This window comes from Dipodomys spectabilis, unplaced genomic scaffold, assembly GCF_019054845.1.
Source record: "Dipodomys spectabilis isolate Male_0828 unplaced genomic scaffold, ASM1905484v1 ptg000002l, whole genome shotgun sequence".
NCBI classification, from domain to species: Eukaryota; Metazoa; Chordata; class Mammalia; order Rodentia; family Heteromyidae; genus Dipodomys; species Dipodomys spectabilis.
In genome coordinates, this window is record NW_024870679.1 from 56,546,738 (window position 1) to 56,570,494 (window position 23,757).

The 23,757-nt window shown below is 41.3% G+C and overlaps 1 protein-coding gene across 2 annotated transcripts in view; it reads right to left on the bottom strand.

Annotated features, from left to right (window-relative positions):
* Orc1 (origin recognition complex subunit 1) overlaps positions 1-23,644 on the bottom strand; it is a 36,594-nt gene extending 12,950 nt beyond the window's left edge. Inside the window, exons 1-8 of one of the 2 annotated variants that reach the window (XM_042676969.1) lie at positions 23,523-23,644; positions 19,870-19,969; positions 19,243-19,370; positions 15,801-15,979; positions 14,378-14,696; positions 1,984-2,350; positions 972-1,076; positions 162-357 (exon numbers count right to left, since the gene is read on the bottom strand). In XM_042676969.1, coding sequence (XP_042532903.1) covers positions 162-357; positions 972-1,076; positions 1,984-2,350; positions 14,378-14,696; positions 15,801-15,979; positions 19,243-19,370; positions 19,870-19,964 — 1,389 coding nt within the window. In that variant the 5' untranslated portion in view covers positions 19,965-19,969; positions 23,523-23,644. Of the gene's footprint in view, positions 1-161; positions 358-971; positions 1,077-1,983; positions 2,351-14,377; positions 14,697-15,796; positions 15,980-19,242; positions 19,371-19,869; positions 19,970-23,522 lie in introns of both variants that reach the window. The other variant, XM_042676961.1, reaches the window with a different exon arrangement.
* Positions 23,645-23,757: the final 113 nt, after the last annotated feature.

A 23,757-nucleotide genomic window follows, 5' to 3' on the forward strand; every position in this document is an offset into this window, starting at 1 on the left:
AAGTTCACTTAGGTCTGTTATATGAACATTCCAGGAGGAATGGTTTTGACCATAATAAAACTACGCTCAGAATTCAGCTTTTTGTTTGCTTTTTGATAATAGCATTCCTATCCTTTAGAAGAGGGACACTTTATTGGAAAACAAAAGTAAAGGAAACATACAGGTTTTTTTGGTGTTTTGGAGGGCATCTGCATGGATGGACTTAAGGAGGGCTGCAAAATCCTGGACTGGCGTTGGGGATTCCGCCTTGGAAGGGATGGGGTGGAAGTGTCTTCCTCCTCACTGCTCGAGTCTGAGACCTCTGCTTTTGGCATGAACTCTTCCTCCTCTTGGTCACCTTTCTTATCTTCTAGAAGCCTGAATAGTGGGGACATATTATGTTTTGGCATTTGTGTTTCAAACCTAAATAAGGCCTCTATAAAGGTCAGTGTGGACTGTAGCATTTGTTTTACTTCTTGGACACTTGTTTCTGAGACAGTCTATTAAGGGTATTATTACCTCATTAAACTCAACAGGCTTGTGACAGACACATATATTATTATTCCTATTTTATACAGAAGAAATAAAGACTTAGAAAGGTTAAGTGTCTTCCCTACGCTCACAAAATCCAAAAGCCAAAAATCTTAAATCTAGGTTTATGAAAATAAAAATTAATTCTTTTAAGCATCCTACCACACCAATCTTGGGAATAATGGCTATGGGGACAGGGGAGCTACATAAAGCTAAGAAAACACTTGTTGTACATTTCAAAATATAACATCCAAATGAAACAGCAATTCCAGACATGCCTGGTAAAAGCTGAAGTTTCAATGGATTAGCAAAAATCAAACAACAGAAGAGTCATTAAAAGATAGACTGTAGTTACTAAATAAAGATGACAGCAAGGCTATTCTGCCTGCCAGGGGACAGTCTTAACTATAGTTACCATGGATGATAGCAAAGTTGTTTTGCCTGTCGAAGGGCAGTCTTACCAAAGGTGCTGCCTGATCCGGCTCAAGGTTAAGAGAGAACTCTTCCTGAGGATACGATGAGAAGTGATGGTAGCTTCACTGCCAGCTTCTGGCTCTTTTGCCTCCCTGCAAGATACCCCAGTAAGGTTATAAAAAGATCTACAGCAGGTACTGGAAGACATTACTATGGCCCCAATAGCTCTTACTCTTTTTACACCTACCTTGGAAAGAGTTAAGCTATTTTGATACAAAATTGTAAGAGCAGCTTGACTCAGACCCAAAGATCAAAGTTTGCCTACAACTCATCATTTAAATTAAACTCATAACTATAAACCAGAATATACTAGTTTCAGAGAGTTCCTTATATGAATTTCTGATTTATCTATAAATTCACTTTCTACCAGAGCAGACTCAAGGTTAACAGAAATGCAGATACATACTCAGAAGTTTCTATTTAGCAAATGCTGAAGTGTGTAATTTCTACCTTGTTATGTTTTTAATTTCTTTTTTTTTTTTGTCGGTCGTGGGGCTTGAACTCTGGGCCTGGGCGCTGTCCCTCAGCTCTTCAGCTCAAGGCAAGCGCTCTACCACTTGAGCTACAGCGCCACTTCCGGTTTTCTGGTGGTTTATTGGAGATAGGAGTCTCACTGTCTCTCCTGCCTGGGCTGGCTTTGAACCTCGATCCTCAGATCTCAGCCTCCTGAGTAGCTAGGATTACAGGTGTGAGCCACCAGCGCCCGGCTCTCAAAATCTTTTCTAGCTGCAGAAACTAATGAAATACTGAACCACAAGCAATGCAGGTTTAGGAAAAAACATTCTATAGCAACAGTCCTCAAATGATAGCTAAGTGTGTAAGAATTATCCAGAACATGTCAAAATAAGATTCCTAGTGCCAATGCCTTGAGCTGCATCCATTAGCTATAGAAACGGCTCAGAAATCTGCATTTGGAAAAGCCCCTGAGGGATTCTGTGAGTCAGGTTTGTTCTGAAAGATCTCAAATTGCTCTGTGGACAGGGTCAAGTGTCTAGTCACCTCTTTTCGATCTTTTCTGGTTTCAGAATCACAGAAGGCACCATTGAAGATCTCTTATCTCCTCTGACAGGGCTCAATGAGCTTTCCTCAGTCTCCATGATTTTCAGAGTGGGGACTCGGGTTCTTAGGGTCATTTGACATTCAGATGAAGACTTTTTGTTATCCTCAGCACAAAAGTATGGAACCTCTCCAGTTTTTCCTGGGACTTTAAGCACTGGAGATGAAGCCTTGACTCCATCCAGCTGAGACTTCTTATAAGGTGAGGTAGACTCAAGGAAACCTGCTTTTCTTTTAGTCCTTCCTGGAGAATCCAAGGCAACACACGAAGTCTGCTGGGATATCCTAGTGTTAGGTGTCCTGGGACAATCTAAGACAAGAAATATCACAGATAGTGAGGGAATTTGTACAAAGCAATATACACATTCCCAATCTCGTCAGAGCTATACTCATAACTAAAGTTATACCCTAGCCCTTCATCTCATCAGAAGTATACTCATAACTAAAGTTATACCCTAGCCCTGCACTCACAGATATAACTGAGCTATTAAAAGAGGAAAGCAGCTGGGCACTGGTAGCTCATGCCTGTAATCCTAGCTATTCAGGAGGCTGAGATCTAAGACTCACCATTCAACAGCCTGGTCAGGAAAGTCCATGAGGTTTTTTTTTTTTTTGATCGGTCATGGGGCTTGAACTCTGGGCTTGGGCGCTGTCCCTGTGCTCTTCAGCTCAAGGTGAGCGCGTAATTTACCGCTTGAGCCACAGCGCCACTTCCAGCTTTCTAGTGTTTTATTGAAGATAAGAGTCTCATGGACTTTTCCTGCCCAGGCTGGCTTTGAACCATGATCCTCAGATCTCAGCCTCCTGAGTAGCTAGGATTACAGGCTTGAGCCACCAGCGCCCAGCTCCATGAGATTCTTATTTCCAATTAACCACCAGAAAACTGGAAGTGGAGCTGTGGCTCAAAAATGGTAGAGTGGCTGGTTGCTGATGGCTCACGCCTGTAATCCTAGATACTCAGGAGGCTGAGATCTGAGGATCGTGGTTCAAAGCTAGCCCGGGCAAGAAAGTCTCTGAGACTCTTATCTCCAATAAACCACTAGAAAATCGGAAGTGGCGCTGTGGCTCAAGTGGTAGAGCACTTGCCTTGAGCTGAAGAGCGCAAGGAAAGCGCCCAAGCACAGAGTTCAAGCCCCACGACCGATAAAAAAGGAAAAAAAAAAAAGGTAGAGTGCTAGCCTTAGTGAAAAAGCTCAGAGACAGTGGCCAGGCCCTGAGTTCAAGCCTCATGATAAACCAAAGGGAAGAAAAGGCTGAGAGAGCAAAGAAGGGGTTATATGGTCAATAAATAAATAAATAAAAGTACTCTTTACCTGATTTATATAACTGTACCCCTCTGTATATCACCTTTATAGTAACAGTTTAAAAAAATTAAAAAGATAAAAAAACAAAAACATGCTGAGCATGGTGTTTTATAGCTAATAGGACTGCAGTCTGAGGCAGCAAAAAAGAGCTCTGTGTGTGTATATTTATCAAGTAGTAGAACACCTGCCTGAGGCCCTAAAAGAAAAACCCAACTGCAAAAAAGAAAACAAAAAGGCTAAAGCATGTACCAGGTCAACAAAAGTTGAATGGTAAATGAGACTCAATCTTGGCCCTCATCCCATAAGGAACTGATCTGAGATGACAGGCACAAGTATCTACAATGTGAAATAAGTTCCCAATAACACTGAAGGACTAATGAAAACAGTTTGAGAAAAAGGTAAAAACTAAGCAGGGAAAATGAAGAGAGAAGGACAAGTAAGGAGAACAAAGAAGAGATGGCAGACAGTTAGGGGGAAGAAAGCTTGAGCAAAGAATTCACTTAAGCCATGCATGGATATGTGGGACAAAGGCAGACAGTACTCAAAGAGTCTGTGTATGAATCATTAAAGTGGCTTTATTCATAATCATCCCAAACTGGGTATACTTTTTCTGGGACTGGAAATGCTACGGTAAATCCATACAATGGAGCATACCCTACAATAAAAGTAGCCACATATGTGACAATAGGGCAAGTTTCATGCTGTTAAGTAAAAGGAGACTCACACCCACAGACTGTGACTCCAACTTTTTGACATTTCAAAAAATAAAAACGACAAAACATATTGTTGGGTATCAGGAGTTGGGGGGAGGGATGTACGGAGTAGGCTGATTACAAAGGGGAGAATAATCATAGTCCAGAGTGAATCTTTTCTAGTCTTGATATAATGGTGGTTATGTAATCTATGTACTTGTAAGGGCTCACAGAACATAGGCTCAGTATCTGTAATCTGATATCCCCAATTACAAAATGCTACAAATTTTGAGTTTTTGAACACTAACATGAAACTATTACTGACAAGTTCCATGCCTGAACCATGTAAAGGATCACAGTCAAAGTGCAGATATGGTGCATTATGATCATATGAAATTATCTTCAGACTAGGTTTATTTACTCATTACTTTTGTGACAGTCCTTGGACTTGACTTCAGGGATTGGGCGCTGTCCCTGAGACTTTTTGCTCAAGGCTAGAGCTATACCATTTGAGCCATAACTCTGCTAGGCTTTTTTGGTGCTTAACTGGAGATACAAGTCTCAGACTTTCCTGCCTGGGCTGGCTTTGAACCATGATCCTCAGATCTCAGCCTTCTGAGTAGCAAGTACTACAGGCATGAGCCTGGCTCACGATGCCTGGCTCAGGCTAAGTGTCTAAGTGAATTTGGTGTTTAGACTTGGTCCTATCTTTGGGAAATCTGATCATGAATATGCAAATATTTCAAAATCCAAAACACTTCTAGTTCCAAGAATTTGGAACACTAAAAAGGGAAATGCTACAGTATATAAGCTATACCTCAATGACTTTAATGTCATCTAGATTGGATTTTATGGTCTTAAAACATAAAGCGTTGGGCTGGGAAGGTGGCTCAGTGGTAGAGCACTTTGCCCTGCATGCATGAGGCCCTGGGTTCGATTCCTCAGCACCACATAAGCCTTGAGGGAGTAGCTTCAGTGAGTATACCTGTTTAATTTTTTTTTTGTGAGTTATGGGGCTTGAACTTAGGGCCTGGGTGCTATCCCTGAGCTTTTTCACTCAAGGGTAGGACTCTACTACTTTTAACCACAGCTCCACTTCTGGTTTTCTGATGGGTAATTGGAGAAAAGAGTCATACAGACTTTTCTGCCTGTGCTGGCTTCCAAATGTGATCCTCAGATCTCAGCCTCCTGAGTAGCTAGGATTACAGGAATGAGCCACTGGCATCCAACAATATTTTTTATTTAGTAAAGCTGTTTTAAAACAAAATGGAATACAAATACAAACTGTACACTATTGATAATAATTTATTTTCAAGAGAAAGACAACTTTCCTCAGTCTGTGGAATATATCCTACAGGGATAATCACTTATAAACTTAGTGAGTTGACTTCTGGTAATTGTGGAACAATTCTATGTCTATCAATATTACTCCTGAGAAGAAGCATTCCTCCTGAAGAATTGATATAATTATGGACTATGGAAGCACCCTATAGTTAGGATTAGAATTGTTAGTATGACTGAGAATTTTTAAATGTATCTATTTCATGGTTCTTCTCTGGGATCAAAAAGCAATGTTATTCCTATAGTAGGGCTCTTGAAGAAAGAGCTGATTTAGAACTTTACATCACTATTAGAAAAATGTAAATCAAAATCACATCATAAATCAGATAAATCAAAACATAAAATCAGGGTTTTTTTTTGGTCCGTCATGGGGCCTGAACTCTGGGCTCTTCTGAGCTCTTCAGCTCAAGACTAGTGCTCTACCACTTGAGCCACAGTGTTCACTTTCGGCTTTTTCTGTTTATGTGGTGCTGAGAAATCAAACCCAGGGCCTCAAGCATGCGAGGCAAGCATTCTACCACTAAGCCACCTTCCCAGGCCCTGCTCTTAGCTATATATAGATTTTTTTTAAAATAGAGGTAGAAGAACAGCGGATCGCCAGGAACAGAGAAACCTACCAGCCGGGAGTCTCCAGGAGGATCCCACCCCCACCCCTCACTCTCCACCGGAGCGGAGAGGCTCCATCCCGCCAAAGCCGCCTGGCACCAGCAGCGCAACAAAGGGACCTGTGGGCAGAACACCCGCCCAATCGCTATCGCAACTACCCGGCGGGGGGCCGCCCAACCCAGCCCGCAACCACCCCAACTGAACTCGGACTGCAACAACAACTGACGACCTACAGGGTGAGTACCCAACAGGGGACAGTGAATCCATCAAGGGAGACCAGAGCTGGAGGGAATCCCCAGACCCTGACCTAGACTCCCTACCCCAACACCCGGACCACAGGACCCACTAAAACTGGGAACTGTTCGAGAGCTCCACCAGCCGGTGGAGCACACTCTGCTGGCCAGGCCAGAGCAAGAGCGCCCCTGGAAGGGAGCTTAAATGCCCAAGCCAGGAACAGCGCCCCTGGGTCAAGACTACCAACAGTAGAAGAAATTTGAACTGTGTCCTCCAGGCTGCATAACCTAGGTGGTATACACATTAGCACAGGCCTAACGAGCGTGCTCCAGGCTGGGGCCGGAACCAGGCCCGGGGACCGGCGCCTGAACAAAGCAAAAAGGGTCAGAAGTGGGGCTGTGGCTCAAATGGTAGGGTGCCAGCCCTGAGCTGAAGAGCTGAGGGACAGCACCCAAACCTAGAGTTCAAGCCCACAACCAGCCCAAAACAAACAAACAAAAACACATCAGGAGCCCATAGCAGACTCCAGTATTTGGGAGAGTGCATCCAGAGCATCTGATCTTCCCAAGAGCACCCGCAGGAGCAAACACAAGCAGTCTAGGCTGCTCAACCCTTCCAAAGGCGGGAATTGCTACAGCAGAGAGCTGAGAATCCTAAGTAAGTCAGAATAGCAGCTGGAAATAGGCTCCCAACAGAATCCAGATCAGGCACAGACTCTCTCTACCAATACAGAATCAGCAACCAAGCAAAGACAGACACACCAAAACAAGATTGAAGAGCAGTCTCCTGAACCCCCATGCGAAAATCACAGAGAAAAATCACAAGGTTTACCACTACCCAGGACAGCAAGCTCACCTCAAAAGCCAGCAGCCACGCAGGGGAGGGCCCCAGTGGGAGCAAAGCAGGAATGGAAGACAAAAATTACATCCAAGGGTTGCTGGAGGCAATGACTCAAGAAATAAAGCGAGAAATGGATCAGAAATTGAAAGAGCACAAGGATGAACTATCAAAAGATATACAGGATATCAAACAAAAGTTGGATGCAAAAATAGAAGCTGCACAAACCTCAGTAAGAAGTGAGATAAACGCCAAATTAGAGGTAATGCATACTGATCTCACCTCATTGAGAGGTGAGATCAGTACTCTGAGAACCAACATTGAATCCATAAAGGGATCCATTTCCACCATGCAAACCACAATAGAAGCCACGGTCAACAGAGTGAATGAAATGGAAGGTAGAGTGTCAGATACAGAAGACAGAATACACCAACTGGACCAAAAAGTGACAGATATGGAAAAATCACTCAAATTAAACCAAAGGGAAATTCAAGAGCAAGCAGATAATGCTAAAAAATTTAACCTTCGCATAATCGGAGTGGACGAAGGTGAGGAATTCCAGAGCAAGGGAATGCAACACCTATTTAACAAGATAGTCAATGAAAATTTTTCCCACCTCAAAAACGACCATCTTAACTACATCACAAAAGCTTATCGAACACCCAACAAGCAAGATCCCAGGAGAAACACTTCTAGGCACATTATAGTAAAAATGATGGATCTGAATAATAAGGAAACAATCCTGCATGCAGCAAAAATGAAGAAGGAGCTATACTACAACGGGAAAAAAATTAGAATCACTGCAGATCTCTCCACACAAACAATGAATGCAAAAAAGCCTGGGAAAGCACCATACGAGCCCTGAGAGCCAATAACTGCCAACCCAGACTGATATACCCGGCAAAGCTAGCATTCACATTCGATGGAGAACTGAAAACTTTTAATAGCAAAGAAAAACTAAATGAATACATAAACATTAAGCCAGCATTACAAAGAATTCTAAGAGGGGGGACACAACCTGAAGAAAGCAACCAGGAACTGGGACCTGCCCCAAACAGGCATTACTCAAAGTCTAACTGAGCAAGCACAGGAGGAAAGGAAAGAAGAAAAACTTAGGAAAACGGAATGGCAGGGACAACAATGCATCTCTCTATACTTTCTCTTAATATAAATGGGCTGAATTCGCCAATTAAAAGAAAACGAACTGAGGACTGGATCAGAAAACAAGACCCATCCATCTGTTGCCTTCAGGAGACCCACCTCTCAGCCAAACATACAAACAAACTCAGAGTGAAGGGGTGGAAAAGGATCTACCAATCAAATTCCCCCAATAAGAAAGCAGGTGTAGCTATCCTGATATCTGACAAAATAAACTTTTCATTAAAATCAGTACAGAAAGACAAGGATGGACACTACATATTAATAAAGGGAACAATCCAAGAGGAGGATATAACCATCATCAACTTATATGCCCCAAATATCGGTGCACCCAGATATGTTAAACAAATGCTCTCAAACTTACAGAATAAAATAGATCCCAATATGATAATATTAGGAGACTTTAACACGCCACTCTCACCAAAGGACAGGTCTACCAACCAGAGGATTGGCAAAGAAGCTACCGAATTAAGTGAGGCCATACTTCAAGCGGAATTAACTGACATCTACCGAGTATTTCACCCTAAAACAACACAGTACACATTCTTCTCAGCAGCTCATGGAACTTTCTCCAAAATAGACCATATCATAGTTCATGCAAGGAACTTAAGCAAATACAAAGGGATCGACATAATCCCCTGTATCCTATCTGACCACAGTGGAATCAAGCTAGCTCTCAATAACAAAGCATACCGCAGAAATTTCTCTAATACATGGAAATTGAACAGCACACTCCTTAACAAGGCCTGGGTAACAGAAGAGATCAGAGAAGAAATAAAGCATTTCCTACAACTCAATGAAAATGAAAACACCTCACAAAGAAACTTGTGGGACACAGCAAAAGCAGTCCTGAGGGGCAAATTTATTGCCCTCAGTGCCCACATCAAGAGAATGGAGACAGACCAAGTAAATAATCTCATGTTGCAACTAAAACAGCTAGAAAAACAAGAAAAAATGGGACCTAAAGCTACTAGACGAAGCCAGATAACCAAATTGAGAGCAGAGATTAACCAATTAGAAAATCAGAAAACCATAACCAAAATAAACCAAACAAAAAGCTGGTTCTTTGAAAAAATAAACAAAATTGATGGCCCGTTGGCAAGATTAATTAAAAAAAGAAGAGAGGAAACCCATATTAATAGGATTAGGGATGCCACGGGAAACATCACAACACGTACCCAAGATATCCAAACAATTCTAACAGACTACTTTCAAAAGCTATACTCTCTAAAGGAAGAAAATCTGGCGGAAATGGATGCATTTTTAGAGAAATACAAGTTACCCACACTGAGCAAAGAAGAAGTTAACCAATTAAATAAGCCAATATCCTATAATTTTGAGATACAGGAAGCTATCAAAAGTCTTCCAACAAAAAAAAGCCCAGGACCAGATGGATTCACAGCAGAATTCTATAAGACCTTTAAATAAGAACTAATACCCATACTCCTCAAGCTCTTCAGAGAAACAGAGAAGGAGGGAGCTATCCCAAACTCATTCTACGAAGCCAATATCACACTCATCCCCAAACCAGGCAAAGACCCAACCAAAAAGGAGAATTACAGGCCAATCTCCTTGATGAACACAGATGCAAAGATCCTTAACAAGATTCTAGCTAACAGAATCCAGAAACACATAAAAAAAATAATACACTATGATCAGGTAGGCTTCATCCCAGAGACACAGGGATGGTTTAACATACGTAAGTCAATAAATGTAATCCAGCATATCAACAGAGCCAAGGTCAAGAATCACATGATTATCGCCACAGATGCAGAAAAGGCCTTTGATAAAATTCAACATTCATTCATGCTAAAAGCTCTGGAGAAAATAGGAATAGAAGGAACATTTCTAAAAACAATAAAAGCCATTTATGACAGACCAATAGCCAATATTATACTTAATGGGGAAAAGCTACAACCAATCCTCCTAAAAACAGGAACAAGGCAAGGATGTCCACTGTCTCCACTCCTCTTCAACATAGTCCTAGAACCCTTAGCCAGGGCAATAAGGCAAGAAAAAGACATTAAAGGGATCCGCATAGGGAAAGAAGAAGTGAAACTATCCCTTTTTGCAGACGACATGATACTATACCTCCACGATCCCAAAAACTCCATCCCCACACTTTTAGAAATCATAAGTCACTTCAGCAAAATAGCAGGATACAAAATAAAGCCACAAAAATCAGTTGCCTTCCTATACACTGATAACGCACAGGAAGAGAGGGAAATAAAGGGAGCAACCCCATTCACAATAACCTCCCAAAAAATAAAATATTTAGGAATTAACCTAACCAAAGATGTAAAAGAACTATTTAATGAGAACTATAAAAAGTTAAAGAAAGAAATTGCAGAAGACACTAGGAAATGGAAAGACCTCCCATGCTCCTGGATAGGCCGACTTAATATAGTAAAGATGGTGATACTTCCAAAACTAATATACAAATTCAATGCAATTCCTATTAAAATCCCAATGACGTACATCACTGAAATACAGAAAACAGTCCAAAAATTTATATGGAACAACAAAAGACCTAGAATAGCCAAAACAATTCTAGGGGATAAAGACAATATGGGAGGGCTATCCATGCCGAACTTCAAACTCTACTACAGAGCTATAATCACAAAGACAGCATGGTACTGGCACAAAAACAGACCCAAAGACCAATGGAACAGAATAGAAGATCCAGATATAAATCCACAGGCCTACAGCCAGCTGATATTCGACAAAGGAGCCAAAGACATACAATGGAAGAAACACAGCCTCTTCAACCGCTGGTGCTGGGAAAACTGGGCAGCCACATGCAGAAAACTAAAAGTGGACCCCAGCCTATCACCATGCACCAACATCAACTAAAAATTGATTAAAGACCTTAACATTAAACCTGAATCTCTGAAACTACTACAGGACAGAGTAGGAGAAACACTTGAACTAATAGGCACAGGAAGGAACTTCCTGAACAGAGTCCCAGGGTCACAACAAGTTGGAGAGAGACTCGACAAATGGGACTACCTTAAAATAAAAAGCTTCTGCACAGCTAAATCTATCGCAACTAAGCTAGAAAGACAACCAACTAATTGGGAAAAAATATTTACCAGCAATATATCAGACAAGGGGTTAACATCCTGTATATACAGGGAACTCAAGAAACTAATCCCTCCCAAACCTAACAAACCAATTACTAAATGGGCAAGGGAACTAAAGAGGGACTTCTCAAATGAAGAAATAAAAATGGCAAAGAAACACATGAGGAAATGTTCATCATGCCTGGTGGTGAAGGAAATGCAAATAAAGACAACCCTGAGATACCACCTTACCCCAGTCAGAATGTCCCACATCCACAAATCAGCCAATGACAAATGCTGGAGGGGATGTGGAGAAAGAGGAACCCTATTACACTGCTGGTGGGAATGTACACTTATACAACCACTTTGGAAAGCAGTCTGGAGGGTCCTTAGAAAGCTAAAGATTGACCTCCCTTACGACCCAGTCATACCACTTCTAGGCATCTACCCTGAACAACAGGAACCAATATACAAGGACACGTGCACCTCCATGTTTATTGCAGCACTGTTCGCAATAGCTAGGATATGGAAACAACCTAGGTGCCCCACCACAGATGAATGGATCCAAAAATTATGGTATCTATACACAATGGAATATTATGCAGCCATTAGAAATGACAAAATAATGGCATTTGCAGGGAAATGGATGGAGCTAGAAGGAATCATGTTGAGCAAGGTAAGCCAAGAACGAAGAGACAAACGGTACATGGTCTCCCTGATAAGTGGATGCTAAATCCAAAAGGTTAGGTGATACGACAAAACTAACAGGACTTAAGAAACAAAGAACTCCCGCTCATCTGGTTGAACCACTACTAAATATCCTCATGCTGCTGATCACAAATATGGTATATAACACGTGAACACTGTTATATATTACAGACTGTGGTAGACAATTTGCTCCAGGGAAGTTAGAATGAACTTGTGACTTTGAAATTATGTAATCATTTAATCACAATCAAAAAATAATAATAAAAAAGAACCTCGGGGAAGGGAGGGAGGGAGGGGATGGTAGGGGGAAAACAATGGAGGGGGTAACAATGTTCAAGAGGAAGTGTACTCATAACCTCACTCATGTAACTGTAACCCTCTGTATAGTAGCTTTACAATAAAAAAAAAAAAAACAAAAACTTATCCCCAGTGTGGCCACCACACACACACAAAAAAAATAAAATAAAATAAAATAAAATAGAGGTAGAGCATAGAATGATAGTTACCAGCTGGGCACTGGTGGCTCACACCTGTAATTCTAGCTACTCAGGGAACTGAGATCTGAGGATCTTGACTCAAAGCCAGTCCACTCTTTATCTCCAATAAACCACCAGAAAACTGGAAGTGGTGCTGTGGCTCAAGTGGTAGAGCACTCACCTTGAGCTGAAGAGCTGAGGGACAGCACCCAGGCCCAGAGTTCAAGTCCCACAACCACAACCAAAACCAACCCAACAGAATGATAGTTAACAGAGACTAGAGGATATGGGAAAAAATGGATGGGAGAGTTGCTAATTTTAATCTTTAAAAAAGAAAAAGCCAGGTGCTGGTGGCTCCCTATAATCCTAACCGCTCAGGAGGTTGAGATCTGAGGACTGTGGATTGATGCCAGCCTAGGCAAGAAAGTCCTAATCTCCAACAAAAATCTAGAAGTGGAGTCATGGCTCAAGTGGTAGTATCAGCCTCAAGTGGAAGAGCCAAATGAGAGAAAGAGGCCCTGAGTTCAAACCCTAGTCCCCCCGCCCACCCCCCCCCACAGAGAAGAACCCACCATAAAGAGCTACCAATTAATATTATAAGGGTAGATACTACTTAAAAAAATTAAAATTTACAAACATTGATGAGGACATAAGAGGAACTGGAACCCTTGTACACTGCTAATGAGAATGTAAAATGATTCAGCCACTATGTAAAACAATATTGCAGTTCTTTAAAAATGGAAAAAAAAAAAAAAGAAATAAAAATGAAAAACAGAGGTGTGTGCCTGTCATCCCAGCAACAAAGGGAAATACAAATAGCAGGGTCAAAGTCCAGGCAATCCCAGGCAATATAAAGTGAGAACCATACCTTGAAAATACCCAACAAAAAAGAAACTGGCTGAGTAGCTCAATTGGTAGAGCATCAGTTCAAACTCTAGTACCATTAAAAAAAATTATAATACAAGGTATTAACACAGAAGAACCTCAAGTACATTACAGTAAGTAAAATGAATCAGTCACTAGGGATTAGTCAAATTCATTACAACAAAGAGAATGATGATTTCCAAAGGATGGGGAGAAGAAGAGGGATCAGGTATTATGGTTTAATGAGCACAAATTTGAAGATGATGGTAATGTTTGCAAATTCATGTTAATGTTCTTCGTGTTGGTCCTAGCACTCGAAGTCAAGGCCTTACACTATTGCCTGGCTTTCTAACAGCTGGAGTCCCACCACTTGAGCTATATTTCCAGTCTAACAAATGTTTTTAATGCCACTTTAAAATGATAAAACTAATTCTCTGTATATTTCACCACCTATCCAACCAATACCTGGCCCACTGCTATACTAACTCAATACTGTCACATGAATCTCTCTCTCTCTGTCTCTCTTTGTTGTTATTGTTGGTCCTGGTACTTGAACTCAAGGCCTGGGTGCTATCCCTGAGATTCTTTTTTACCCAAGGATAGCACTTTACCACTTGAGCCACAATGCCACTTCTGGCTTTTTCTGAGTAGTTCATTGGAGATACAAGTCTCATAGCTGGGCACTGGTGGCTCAAGCCTATAATCCTAGCTACTCAGGAGGCTGAGATCTGAGGATTGTGGTTCAAAGCCAGCCCAGAAAAAGTTGGAAGTGGCACTGTGGCTCCAGTGGTAGATCACTAACCTTAAGCAAAAAGGAGCTCAGGGACAGTACCCACGCCCTGAGTTCAAGCCCCAGGACTGGCAAAAAGAAAAAAAGAAAAAGAAAAAGCGTCTCACAGGTTTTCCTCTCTGGTCTGGTTTCAAACCCTGATCCTCAGATCTCAACCTACTGAGTAGCTAGGATTACAGGCCTGAGCGATGCCCAGCTTGTCACTCAAATATTTAACTGTATCCTTCAATCCAGTATTGCTCACTGTAATTTATTCCACACTTACCGTTAAGCTCCAGCCTTTTCCTTGCATTGGGGGCAACAGGATGAGTGGGAGTTTGGCGAGATTTGGAGGAAGAATGACTTGATTCAATCCCTTTGACCACATGTTCTGCAGTGGTCAAAGAAGGACTTTCTTGTGTCATAGTCTTAGCTTCCAGGGGTTTCTGGCATGTAGAGTTAACTCCTTGTAGTTTCTTTAACTCAGCAAGTAGTTCTAGAGACAGTGGTTTAAAATTCTTTTCATTCCAAGACAGTTTTACAAACAGTGTCTTCTCATGTTTCAGATCCCCAGGGAACATTTCATCTGCCGCTAATGCCACTATCTTGAATTTAGGAAGTATAAATGAAAAGGGAAATGAAGACAAATTAAGCCAAGATTATCACTTATTAATAGCTTAAGATGTTAATGAAACATAAAGAAAATTATTCCTTTTATTTCACTCTTTTAAATGTTTTCTACCTTTGTTTCTTAATTCCTACTATCATCCTTATTTAAATACACATCATCTCATTATTTGATTATTTCTAGATTTTCCTATACACTACACTGTTTTCATTTCTATTTATTCCATTTAGTTAGACTAAAATCTTACACAAAAACTTCTTTAAACATGCTCAACAGTTAATAATAGATCCCTTTTACACCAAGATGATTGAAACTGATTTTTCAATGTTGTATAAACTCGGCCCACCTCATTGCTCTCATTGGCCAAGCTTGGTTTTTATAGTTCTGTTCATTTCCACCGTGTGCTCTGGCTAAAGGTTTGCTCTCTTTGCCCGGCCAAATCTATCCATCCTGTGGCTTCAACTTCTACATCTGCTTTTCCCTCAGTAACTTGTTTAACCCAGGGAAAAATTACCATAGTCACATCACATCTAAGTCTTTCTGCTCAACTCTTAAACCAGGCACCTTAATCACCCTAATGCCACATTTTTCATTTCAATCAAATCCTACTTTGGAAGCCTAAAGTTGCTCCAAGAATAAGTGGTATTTAGTTTTCAAACAAATAGTAACTCATTATATCCTGATTTATTTTAAAATCCTCTAATACAGATTTGTCTGTAACAACTAGCATTCTTTGTACTCAGTTACTCAAGGTCAAGTCTTTATTTCACATGACATATGCAGCCTCACAATACCACCATCACAGCTAAATATAACTTCCCTCTGGTTAACACATTTGCTAATTTCAGTTCATCCCTAAGGTCATAACCCAAATGTCACTACCTCCAGGAGGCTCCTAACATATATGCTCTCATTAAATAGGTGCTGAGATAAAGCAGAAAGGCAAGCAGAGATGGCAGGAAAAAAAATCATTCCCTTCCATTGGCAAATTAAAACCAGTAATATTTCTGAGGTCATGAAGTTTAGTACACAAACAAAAAGTAAGCTTCAAGATAGAACCCAAGATTAAGGCACTACCTACCTCAACAGGGCCAATGATGGTCTCAGCACTAATGTTGTTATTACAAGCAGGGTAGTCATACCAGAATATTTCCTGTTTATGAGGCTTTCGGCCCAACAAATGCTGTTTTGAGAGAGGGACTTCAGAGAATCGGACAAACCACTGTACTCGAGCGCGTTTCTTGAAATGAAGTTTAGAATCTAGGAGAATTAGATAGGAAAGGGAAGATTAAATGTGAAGGCTCAAAGATGAGGACATTCTGTTAAGCACTTCTGGTGTACCAGACACTGTACCAAGGCCTCAATATGTATTACCTTTAATTTTCATAACCCTAGGTACTGGGACTATGGCTTTTTTTTTCCCCCAAGAACTTCTGATAATTTTTCAAATGTCAAAGGACCAAGCAGCAACAATCTGACTCTACCCTCCAACCACCCTCTTCTCCTGTTGCTTCGCTTCTTAATGGTTTTATCAAGGGACAAAGGAATTATGAGAAAGGTGTGTGAGATGCTGTCCAATCACAGGTACTTAACAAATCATCAATGGACAAAATTTGCAAGTTAATGATTACAAAGACAGCAGGCAAAAAAAAAAAAAAAAAAAAAAAAAGAAGACATCCTGGCAAGAATTCTAGCAGCAACTATTGATATGATTCAGGCAAACCTACACTTGTAATCTTCAGCTTTACTATAATTCATATAATCATTTAAATATTATTCATATCATTAATAACTCCAAATGAAAAGATAAACACTCCATAGTACCATCATTACCATCTTTATCTTCTCTCAAGAGAGGGAAGCCACCCAGTACAGAACCACAAGGAATCTGAAATCTGTACACTAGGTCCACATATCTGCTGTAGTGCTCCACCTAGTGGATATTAGTTTGAAGAGGTTTCTCTCCATCCTGGTCAAATATCCCTTTCTAATTGTATAACATAAAAGACCTTTATCAATTCAGCTCACCTAGTCTTCATGTTAGGCACAGAAAGTGCCACAGGATAAAGGATGAGAGAAATTTTTATTACTTAGTAATTGTATGCCAAGGAATCACAAACCATTTTCTTAAAAAAATTGTGTTTATCATAAAGTTCCTGTGTTTGTATGTGCATATGCGTGCTTGTGTGTGTACATGCACGTGTGTGTGTGTGTGTGTGTGTGTGTGTGTGTGTGTGTGTGTGTGTGTGTGTGTGTGTGTGTGTGTGTGTGTGTGTGTGTGTGTGTGTGTGTGTGTGTGTGTGTGTGTGTGTGTGTGTGTGTGTGTGTGTGTGTGTGTGTGTGTAGCCGGAATGATACAAAGGCCCCAAGAGACCTAAACACTGTAAGGTGTATCACAATTCATGTGGGGGAAAAAACTAATTAAAATACTTCACTTCTTTACTCGGTTTCTCAGAGATAAATGCATTTTAGTGAAAATATATTGAGAATTCTTTTTTCTTACCCTGATTTTCTTTTTTTTTTTTTTTTTTGTCGGTCGTAGGGCTTGAACTCTGGGCCTGGGCGCTGTCCCTCAGCTCTTCAGCTCAAGGTAAGCGCTCTACCACTTGAGCTACAGCGCCACTTCCGGTTTTCTGGTGGTTTATTAGAGATAGGAGTCTCACGGTCTCTCCTGCCCGGGCTGGCTTTGAACCGCGATCCTCAGATCTCAGCCTCCTGAGTAGCTAGGATTACAGGCGTGAGCCACCAGCGCCCGGCACCCTGATTTTCTTAACATAGCAGCTGTTCCCTGAATCATTTTCCTAATCTCAATTCCAACTTGTCTCAAATTGGGCACTCTCTGTCTCTTTCACACGAATAATCCAGAATCACTTAGAAGAATGATCTCTTTAAATATACCCTCTGACTAAATATGTGATTATACATAACTAGGGTACATCCAAGTGTTGACATAGGAAGCTAGAGGAACTGGAGAAATATTGTGACAATTCAAATATTACTTGGCTTAGTTCTAATTATGCATTAATTTTTACCAGACATATTCCTACACAATTTATGACAAAAACAGCATAACAAGGAGTAGCTATAGTATTAGATGTCAGTATTAAAAGTTCTGGGTCTAGTTGCTAAACATATATTCTGTAAGAAAAGATGAACATTGTAAACAATAGTTTAAAAAAGTAAGCCAGGCCCAAAGAAATATAGGTCCCATGGTTTCCCTTATTTGCAATAACTAGTATATGTCTGAGACAAACAGAAACTGTCAGACAAGTTTATGTTAGGTGAAATGAGCCCTAAGATAAGGGTTCAATTTTTTTTATCTTTCTTGTAATTGTTTCCAACATATTTATAAGATGATTTCTTTGTTGTATGTACCTCCCCCAGGGTATAAGCCCTGCTTTCACTGTATTTGATATTGATATAATTTGTGGAGGGGAAGGGAATAAACAAAGGGTTTAAACAGGGTTACAGGTGGATCCATTACAACAATGAGGTGTGTAAGACTTTATGTTGAAAAATGAACTTTACAACTTTGGCAGGGTGAGGGGTGGTAGGGGGGCGGGGGGGTGGGAGTGGAGAGGGGAAGGGATGGTATAGGGAAACAAAGGAGGAGGCAACAATGCTTGATAAGAAATGTACTCACTATCTTGCCCATGTAATTGTAATCCCTCTGTATGGTATTTTCACAATAAAAAATAAAAATAAAAAAAGAAAGTGCCACAGGATCATCTATATAACTGGCCATTCCTCTCCTGGGTCCTTAGGGAGAGGTACCTTGGTTTAGCTTTAAATTCCTCTTTCTTCAGAGCTCTACCCCAATCCCACCTTCCTGTGTGCTCTCTTCATTTGCAGAGGGCTACTGTGCCCTCTACAGTTCAGCACCCTGGAAGAAGCTGAGTGGGAGCTTGTAAGCACTGAGTTGAGACATCTTCCCTTTAGTTTTCTCTGTTCTTGGAGCAGTCATGGTTTCCTGTACTTACTGATCTAGGAAACACTGCCTTTTCTTCCTTTTCACCATATAGACTAAGTTACATATTGCCTCAGCCTCCTAAATGCTAGGCACTGTATTAATGGCTGTCTTCCCAAGACTATATACAAGTTTCCCTCCTCTGAGTAAAACTAAGACACTTGTTTTCCTAACTGAACACCAAATGATATATCTTCCTAATCCAATTTCTCTCCTCCCTTGTAAAATAGTTTTTGCAATTTTACTTCTTCATGTAAATTAAAGAACACCTTTCATGCTGAAAATCACTAATTTTTTTCTCTTCTTAAACTCATTCTCTCTCTTCATTTCCCAAGTCCTGCCTTAATAGCTATTCTTACCCACTACTAAAAATAGTAGAAAACCTAAATTATTTTACCCACTATTGCTCCAATAAGTAAAGAAGTTTCTGGATGAAGGAGGTAATAGCTAGTGATAATTAGAATGTCCTGAATGTGAACATACAGTAGCCTTTTCTCCCTGCCGCATCCCAATTATTTCTAGTAAGGAATGGCTTTCATTTCAGCCCCAAACTCACCGTCTTCAAACAACTCAATCAACTTAGCAACATAAGGTTTTTCGTCATCATCTCCTTCAATCAACACAAACTGTCCAACCTGGATGTGAATCTCAGTGGGACAACTTCTTGTTTTCATACTTATTTCTCTAGAAAGTAAACCAGAAATATGTTAGGAAATTCTTGGGGTGGAAAAAGTTCTTTAAATCCTCCCTGAATACAGAGCAAGGTGTTCTTAAACCAGAAAGTTCCCTAGTTTCTTCACACTAACCAACTCTCCTACTAAGAAACCAAAAGCAGACAACATAGACTAAATACATTATTTTAGCATGAGTGATTATCTACAGACCTTAATATGAACTATAAAAGCTGCCCAATAACATTAAAAATGTTGAGCTGAGGTCATAGTAACAATATCTCTTATTGTCTCCATGAAGTTATTCAGAATTCTTCTTAAGTAGATGACATAATCATCCGGCTTCAACTCAGCCCCATGACTATTTATGCTACCGTGTTCTTATAATCAGTGCACGTCTACTGTCCTTCAGTCCTCAATCTACATTAACTTAAACTATCTAGATACCTTTTCCTAACAGTTTAGCTAGAGAAGCTGTATTCCAAGCCCAACCAAAGGGCCCTGTCACTCACTTGTAGGTTTGGTAGTGAAGCTGTCGATCAAACAATGGCCTGCCAACCCATGAGTATATTTGTCTGGTCTTCTGCCTTGTGGAGTATGGTGTCATGGTTCCTGTGAAAAAGGCTTAATTCAATTTCTATAGCAATGACTCTGATAGAGATTAATATACAGTCAGTTCCTTCCTTCAATGAGCTCAGCTTTGTGTGTGTGTGCCCGTTCTTGGGCTTGAACTTAAAATATAGGTGCTATCCCTGAGCATTTGTGCTCAAGGCCAGGCCTCTACCACTTGAGTCACAGCTCTACTTATAGCTTTTTTGGTGGTTAATTGGAGATAAGAGTCTCTCTCAGACTTGGCTGGGAAGGTAGCTTAGTGGTAGAGTGCTTGCCTAGCATGCATGAAGCCCTGGGTTCGATTCCTCAGTACCAAATAAACAGAAAAAGCCAAAAGTGGCAAAATAAAAAACAAGAAAAAAAAATTTTGGGGGGCTGGGAAGGTGGCTCAGTGGTAGAGCGCTTGCCTTGCATGCTTGAGGCCCTGGGTTCGATTCCCCAGCACCACATAAGCAAAAAGAAAAAAGCCGGAAGTGGCGCTGTGGCTCAGGTGGTAGAGCACTAGCCTTGAGCTGAAGAGCTGAGGGACAGCGCCCAGGCCCAGAGTTTAGGCCCACTACCGGACCCAAAAACAAAACAAAAAAAAAAAAATTTTTTTTAAGTCTTTCAGACTTTCCTGCTCAGGCTGGCTTTGAACTGAGTACCTAGTATTACAAGCATGAGCCACCTGAACACATTTTTAAAAACAAATTAACATGTGCTATGACATAGCAATTCTATCAGAAATACAAATCTGCAATAAAAAGACAAGAACCAGGAATATTTTATCAGCACTATAGAGCAATGTAGCTTAAAGCACCTGCCCCCAAAGTAGGACCTCCAAAGCTCTGATTGCCAGCTGATGCTACCACATGCTCCTTGCCCTAATGTTTGGCCTTACCTCAGGCCTAAAGTGACAGGTCAAGTGATCTTGGACTGAAATGTTTGAAACTATGAGCCAAATTAAATCATTTTCTTTTTAAGTTATTTCAGGAATTATGTCACAATGATGAAAAGCAGATTAACACAAAATGTGAAACAATCTCTCAAAATACTATTAAACTGAAGTTAGGAACCAAAAGTATAAAAGGCCTTACAGGGCTGGGAAGGTGGCTCAGTGGTAGAGCGCTTGCCTTGCATGCCTGAGGCCCTGGGTTCGATTCCTCAGCACCAGATAAGCAAAAAGAAAAAAGCCGAAAGTGGCACTGTGGCTCAAGTGGTAGAGCACTAGCCTTGAGCTGAAGAGCTGAGGGACAGTGCCCAAGCCCAGAGTTAAGGCCCCAACGACCGGACCCAAAATAAATAAATAAATAAAGGCCTGATAATGTTATGCTTTACCTATGTAGCATCTTCAGCACTCCTGATTAATTTTTTGAACTTTTCCTCAGAGAATGACATATATATAGGAGAGTGCATGTGATAAATATAGAACTCAATGAACGCTTTGTTCTTTCTTGCCTTGCACCCATCATTTCATCTCATCCACTCTCAGTGCAGAGACTTCCCAAAAAGAATGGTGAAAAGACTAGTAGAATTGGCCTATGGTTTCTAAGAGATCTCCACTAAAGATTCTTGAGATCACAAATTTCAGAAATGTAGAATATGCACACAATGCAGCCTAGGAGCCACGTCCAGGACCAACAGATAAGAGTTCTAAAAAAATGAAAGGCCAGTATGAGAAAGCTGAGTCAAAATTCTTGACATTTATCTCACTCAATTTTACAAAAATCCTAAAGCAATATCCAACCATCAGAAGTATATAGGAAGTGTTCATTATTGAAATATTTGTTAAGGGGCAAATGTTATCACTTTAAGGTGATAAACTTGTCCGGTTTTTACAAAAGATGGCACAAATTTAACTCAAATCCTGAACAGCTAGCTGTCCTCTTACTAACTTCACCTTCCAACATACTGTGTGAAGTTGGATATTACTTCTGAGTTTATTTCTGATAGTTTATTACAATAAGTGAGGTTTACAGCCATTAAGAAGTCCACTGGGCATTAATTTCCTTACGCACAAAATGGAGATATAGGGCTGGGAAGGTGGCTCAGTGGTAGAGTTCTTGACTTGCATGCATGAGGCCCTGGGTTCCATTCCTCAGCACCACATACACAGAAAAAGCTGGAAGTGGGTGCTATGGCTCAAGTGGTAGAGCGCTAGCCTTGAGCTGAAGAGCTCAGAACAGTGCCCAGGCCCAGAGTTCAAGCTCCACAACCAGCAAACCAAAACCAAAAAAAAAAAAAAAAAAGGAGATATAATTGAATTGCCATCTTATTCAGGCAATATTATTAAGTATGTATTGTGTGCACTATTTCCAGGTTTATTAATGATAAGTGAGAAAATGCAAAAATAGTAAATCCATTCCCCATTTCCTTACATTCACTTGTAAAGTTTGGTGGTTTTATGTTTTTTTAAATTAATTAATTAATTTATTTCGCCAGTCCTTGGGCTTGAACTCAGGGCCTGGGTACTGTCCCTAAGCTTCTTTTTTTGCTCAAGGCTGGCACTCTACCCACAGAGTCACTTCCAGCTTTTTCTGTTGAGGTGGTACTGAGGAATTAAAGCCAGGGTTTCATGCATGCTAGGCAAGCACTCTACCACTAAGCCACATTCCCGGCCCAGTTCTATGCAATTTTTAAGTAAAGTGTCCTCTATTACATTTTAAAAACCACTGCAGAGGGGCTGGGAAGGTGGCTCAGTGCTGGAGCACTTACATTGCATGAGGCCTTGGGTTCGATTCCTCAGCACCATATAAGCAAAAAGAAAAAAGCCGGAAGTGGCGCTGTGGCTCAAGTGGTAGAGTGCTAGCCTTGAGCTGAAGAGCTGAGGGATAGCGCCCAGGCCCAGAGTTCAGGCCCCACAACCGGACCCCCCCCAAAAAAAAATTTCAGAGAAGTTTGATAAATCATGCCGTGTTAGAAATTCCATTCACAAACCACCTAACAAAAAAGAGCGTATCTTTTTATTCATGTTTTACAGACTACTAAAATTAAAGCTAACCGCTGCAGTTTAACAAATAGTAGGTCAGGATATGAGTCTCGAATCTTATTCCTTTAGGTTCAGCGGGGGGTTTTTTGCCCTTGTTTTGGGTTGAACCAGAGGAAGCGAAAAGGTAGAGGGCAGCCCAGAAGCCCTGGGAGGCTTAGACACCTCGGCCAGACTCTTCTCGGGGCTCAATGGTTACCAAAATGAATTACAATCTTATTAAAATGAATTGATTACACCTGCCCAGCAGCGGTGGAAGCATTACAGCTAAGGAGGATAGGATTACGAGTGCTTTTTTCAAGGGCGGGCAGACGGGAGGAAAGGCTACAGACCAAGGCAGAGAGGGTGGGGGAGGAAGGGCGTTGAAAGCAGATAAAGCCTTCCTTCCCAGGAGCGCACTCCCAGTCCGGGGCAGACCCGGCCGTCTTTAAGGCACCAGGAGGTGGGAGCAAGGACCTCTCCTAACGGCCTGGCACCCCGCGGGCGCTCGGTGCATGAGTGCTGCGTGAATCAGTGGCTGAATTTGTGGGGAGCCTCCTCAGCTCGAGGCTCACGCCCCAGTCCAGCCCCGCGGGCCGCCGCACTCACCGGGCGCCAAAGTTTCCTTACGCTGGCTGCAAGCCTCCGCTTCCCACTGCCACCGCCTCGGGAGCTCCAGGGGCTGCAGCAACTCTAACTTGCCCTAGCAGTCGTCCTTTTAGCACGCCACAGCCACAGCCGTTCCCAGGCGCCGAACCGCAAGGAAAGACAGGAAAGAAAATTTCGCGCCAAACGGCGTAACCCCGCCCCCAGGCTGCCTCCGTGTGGCGTCATCACCAAGCTC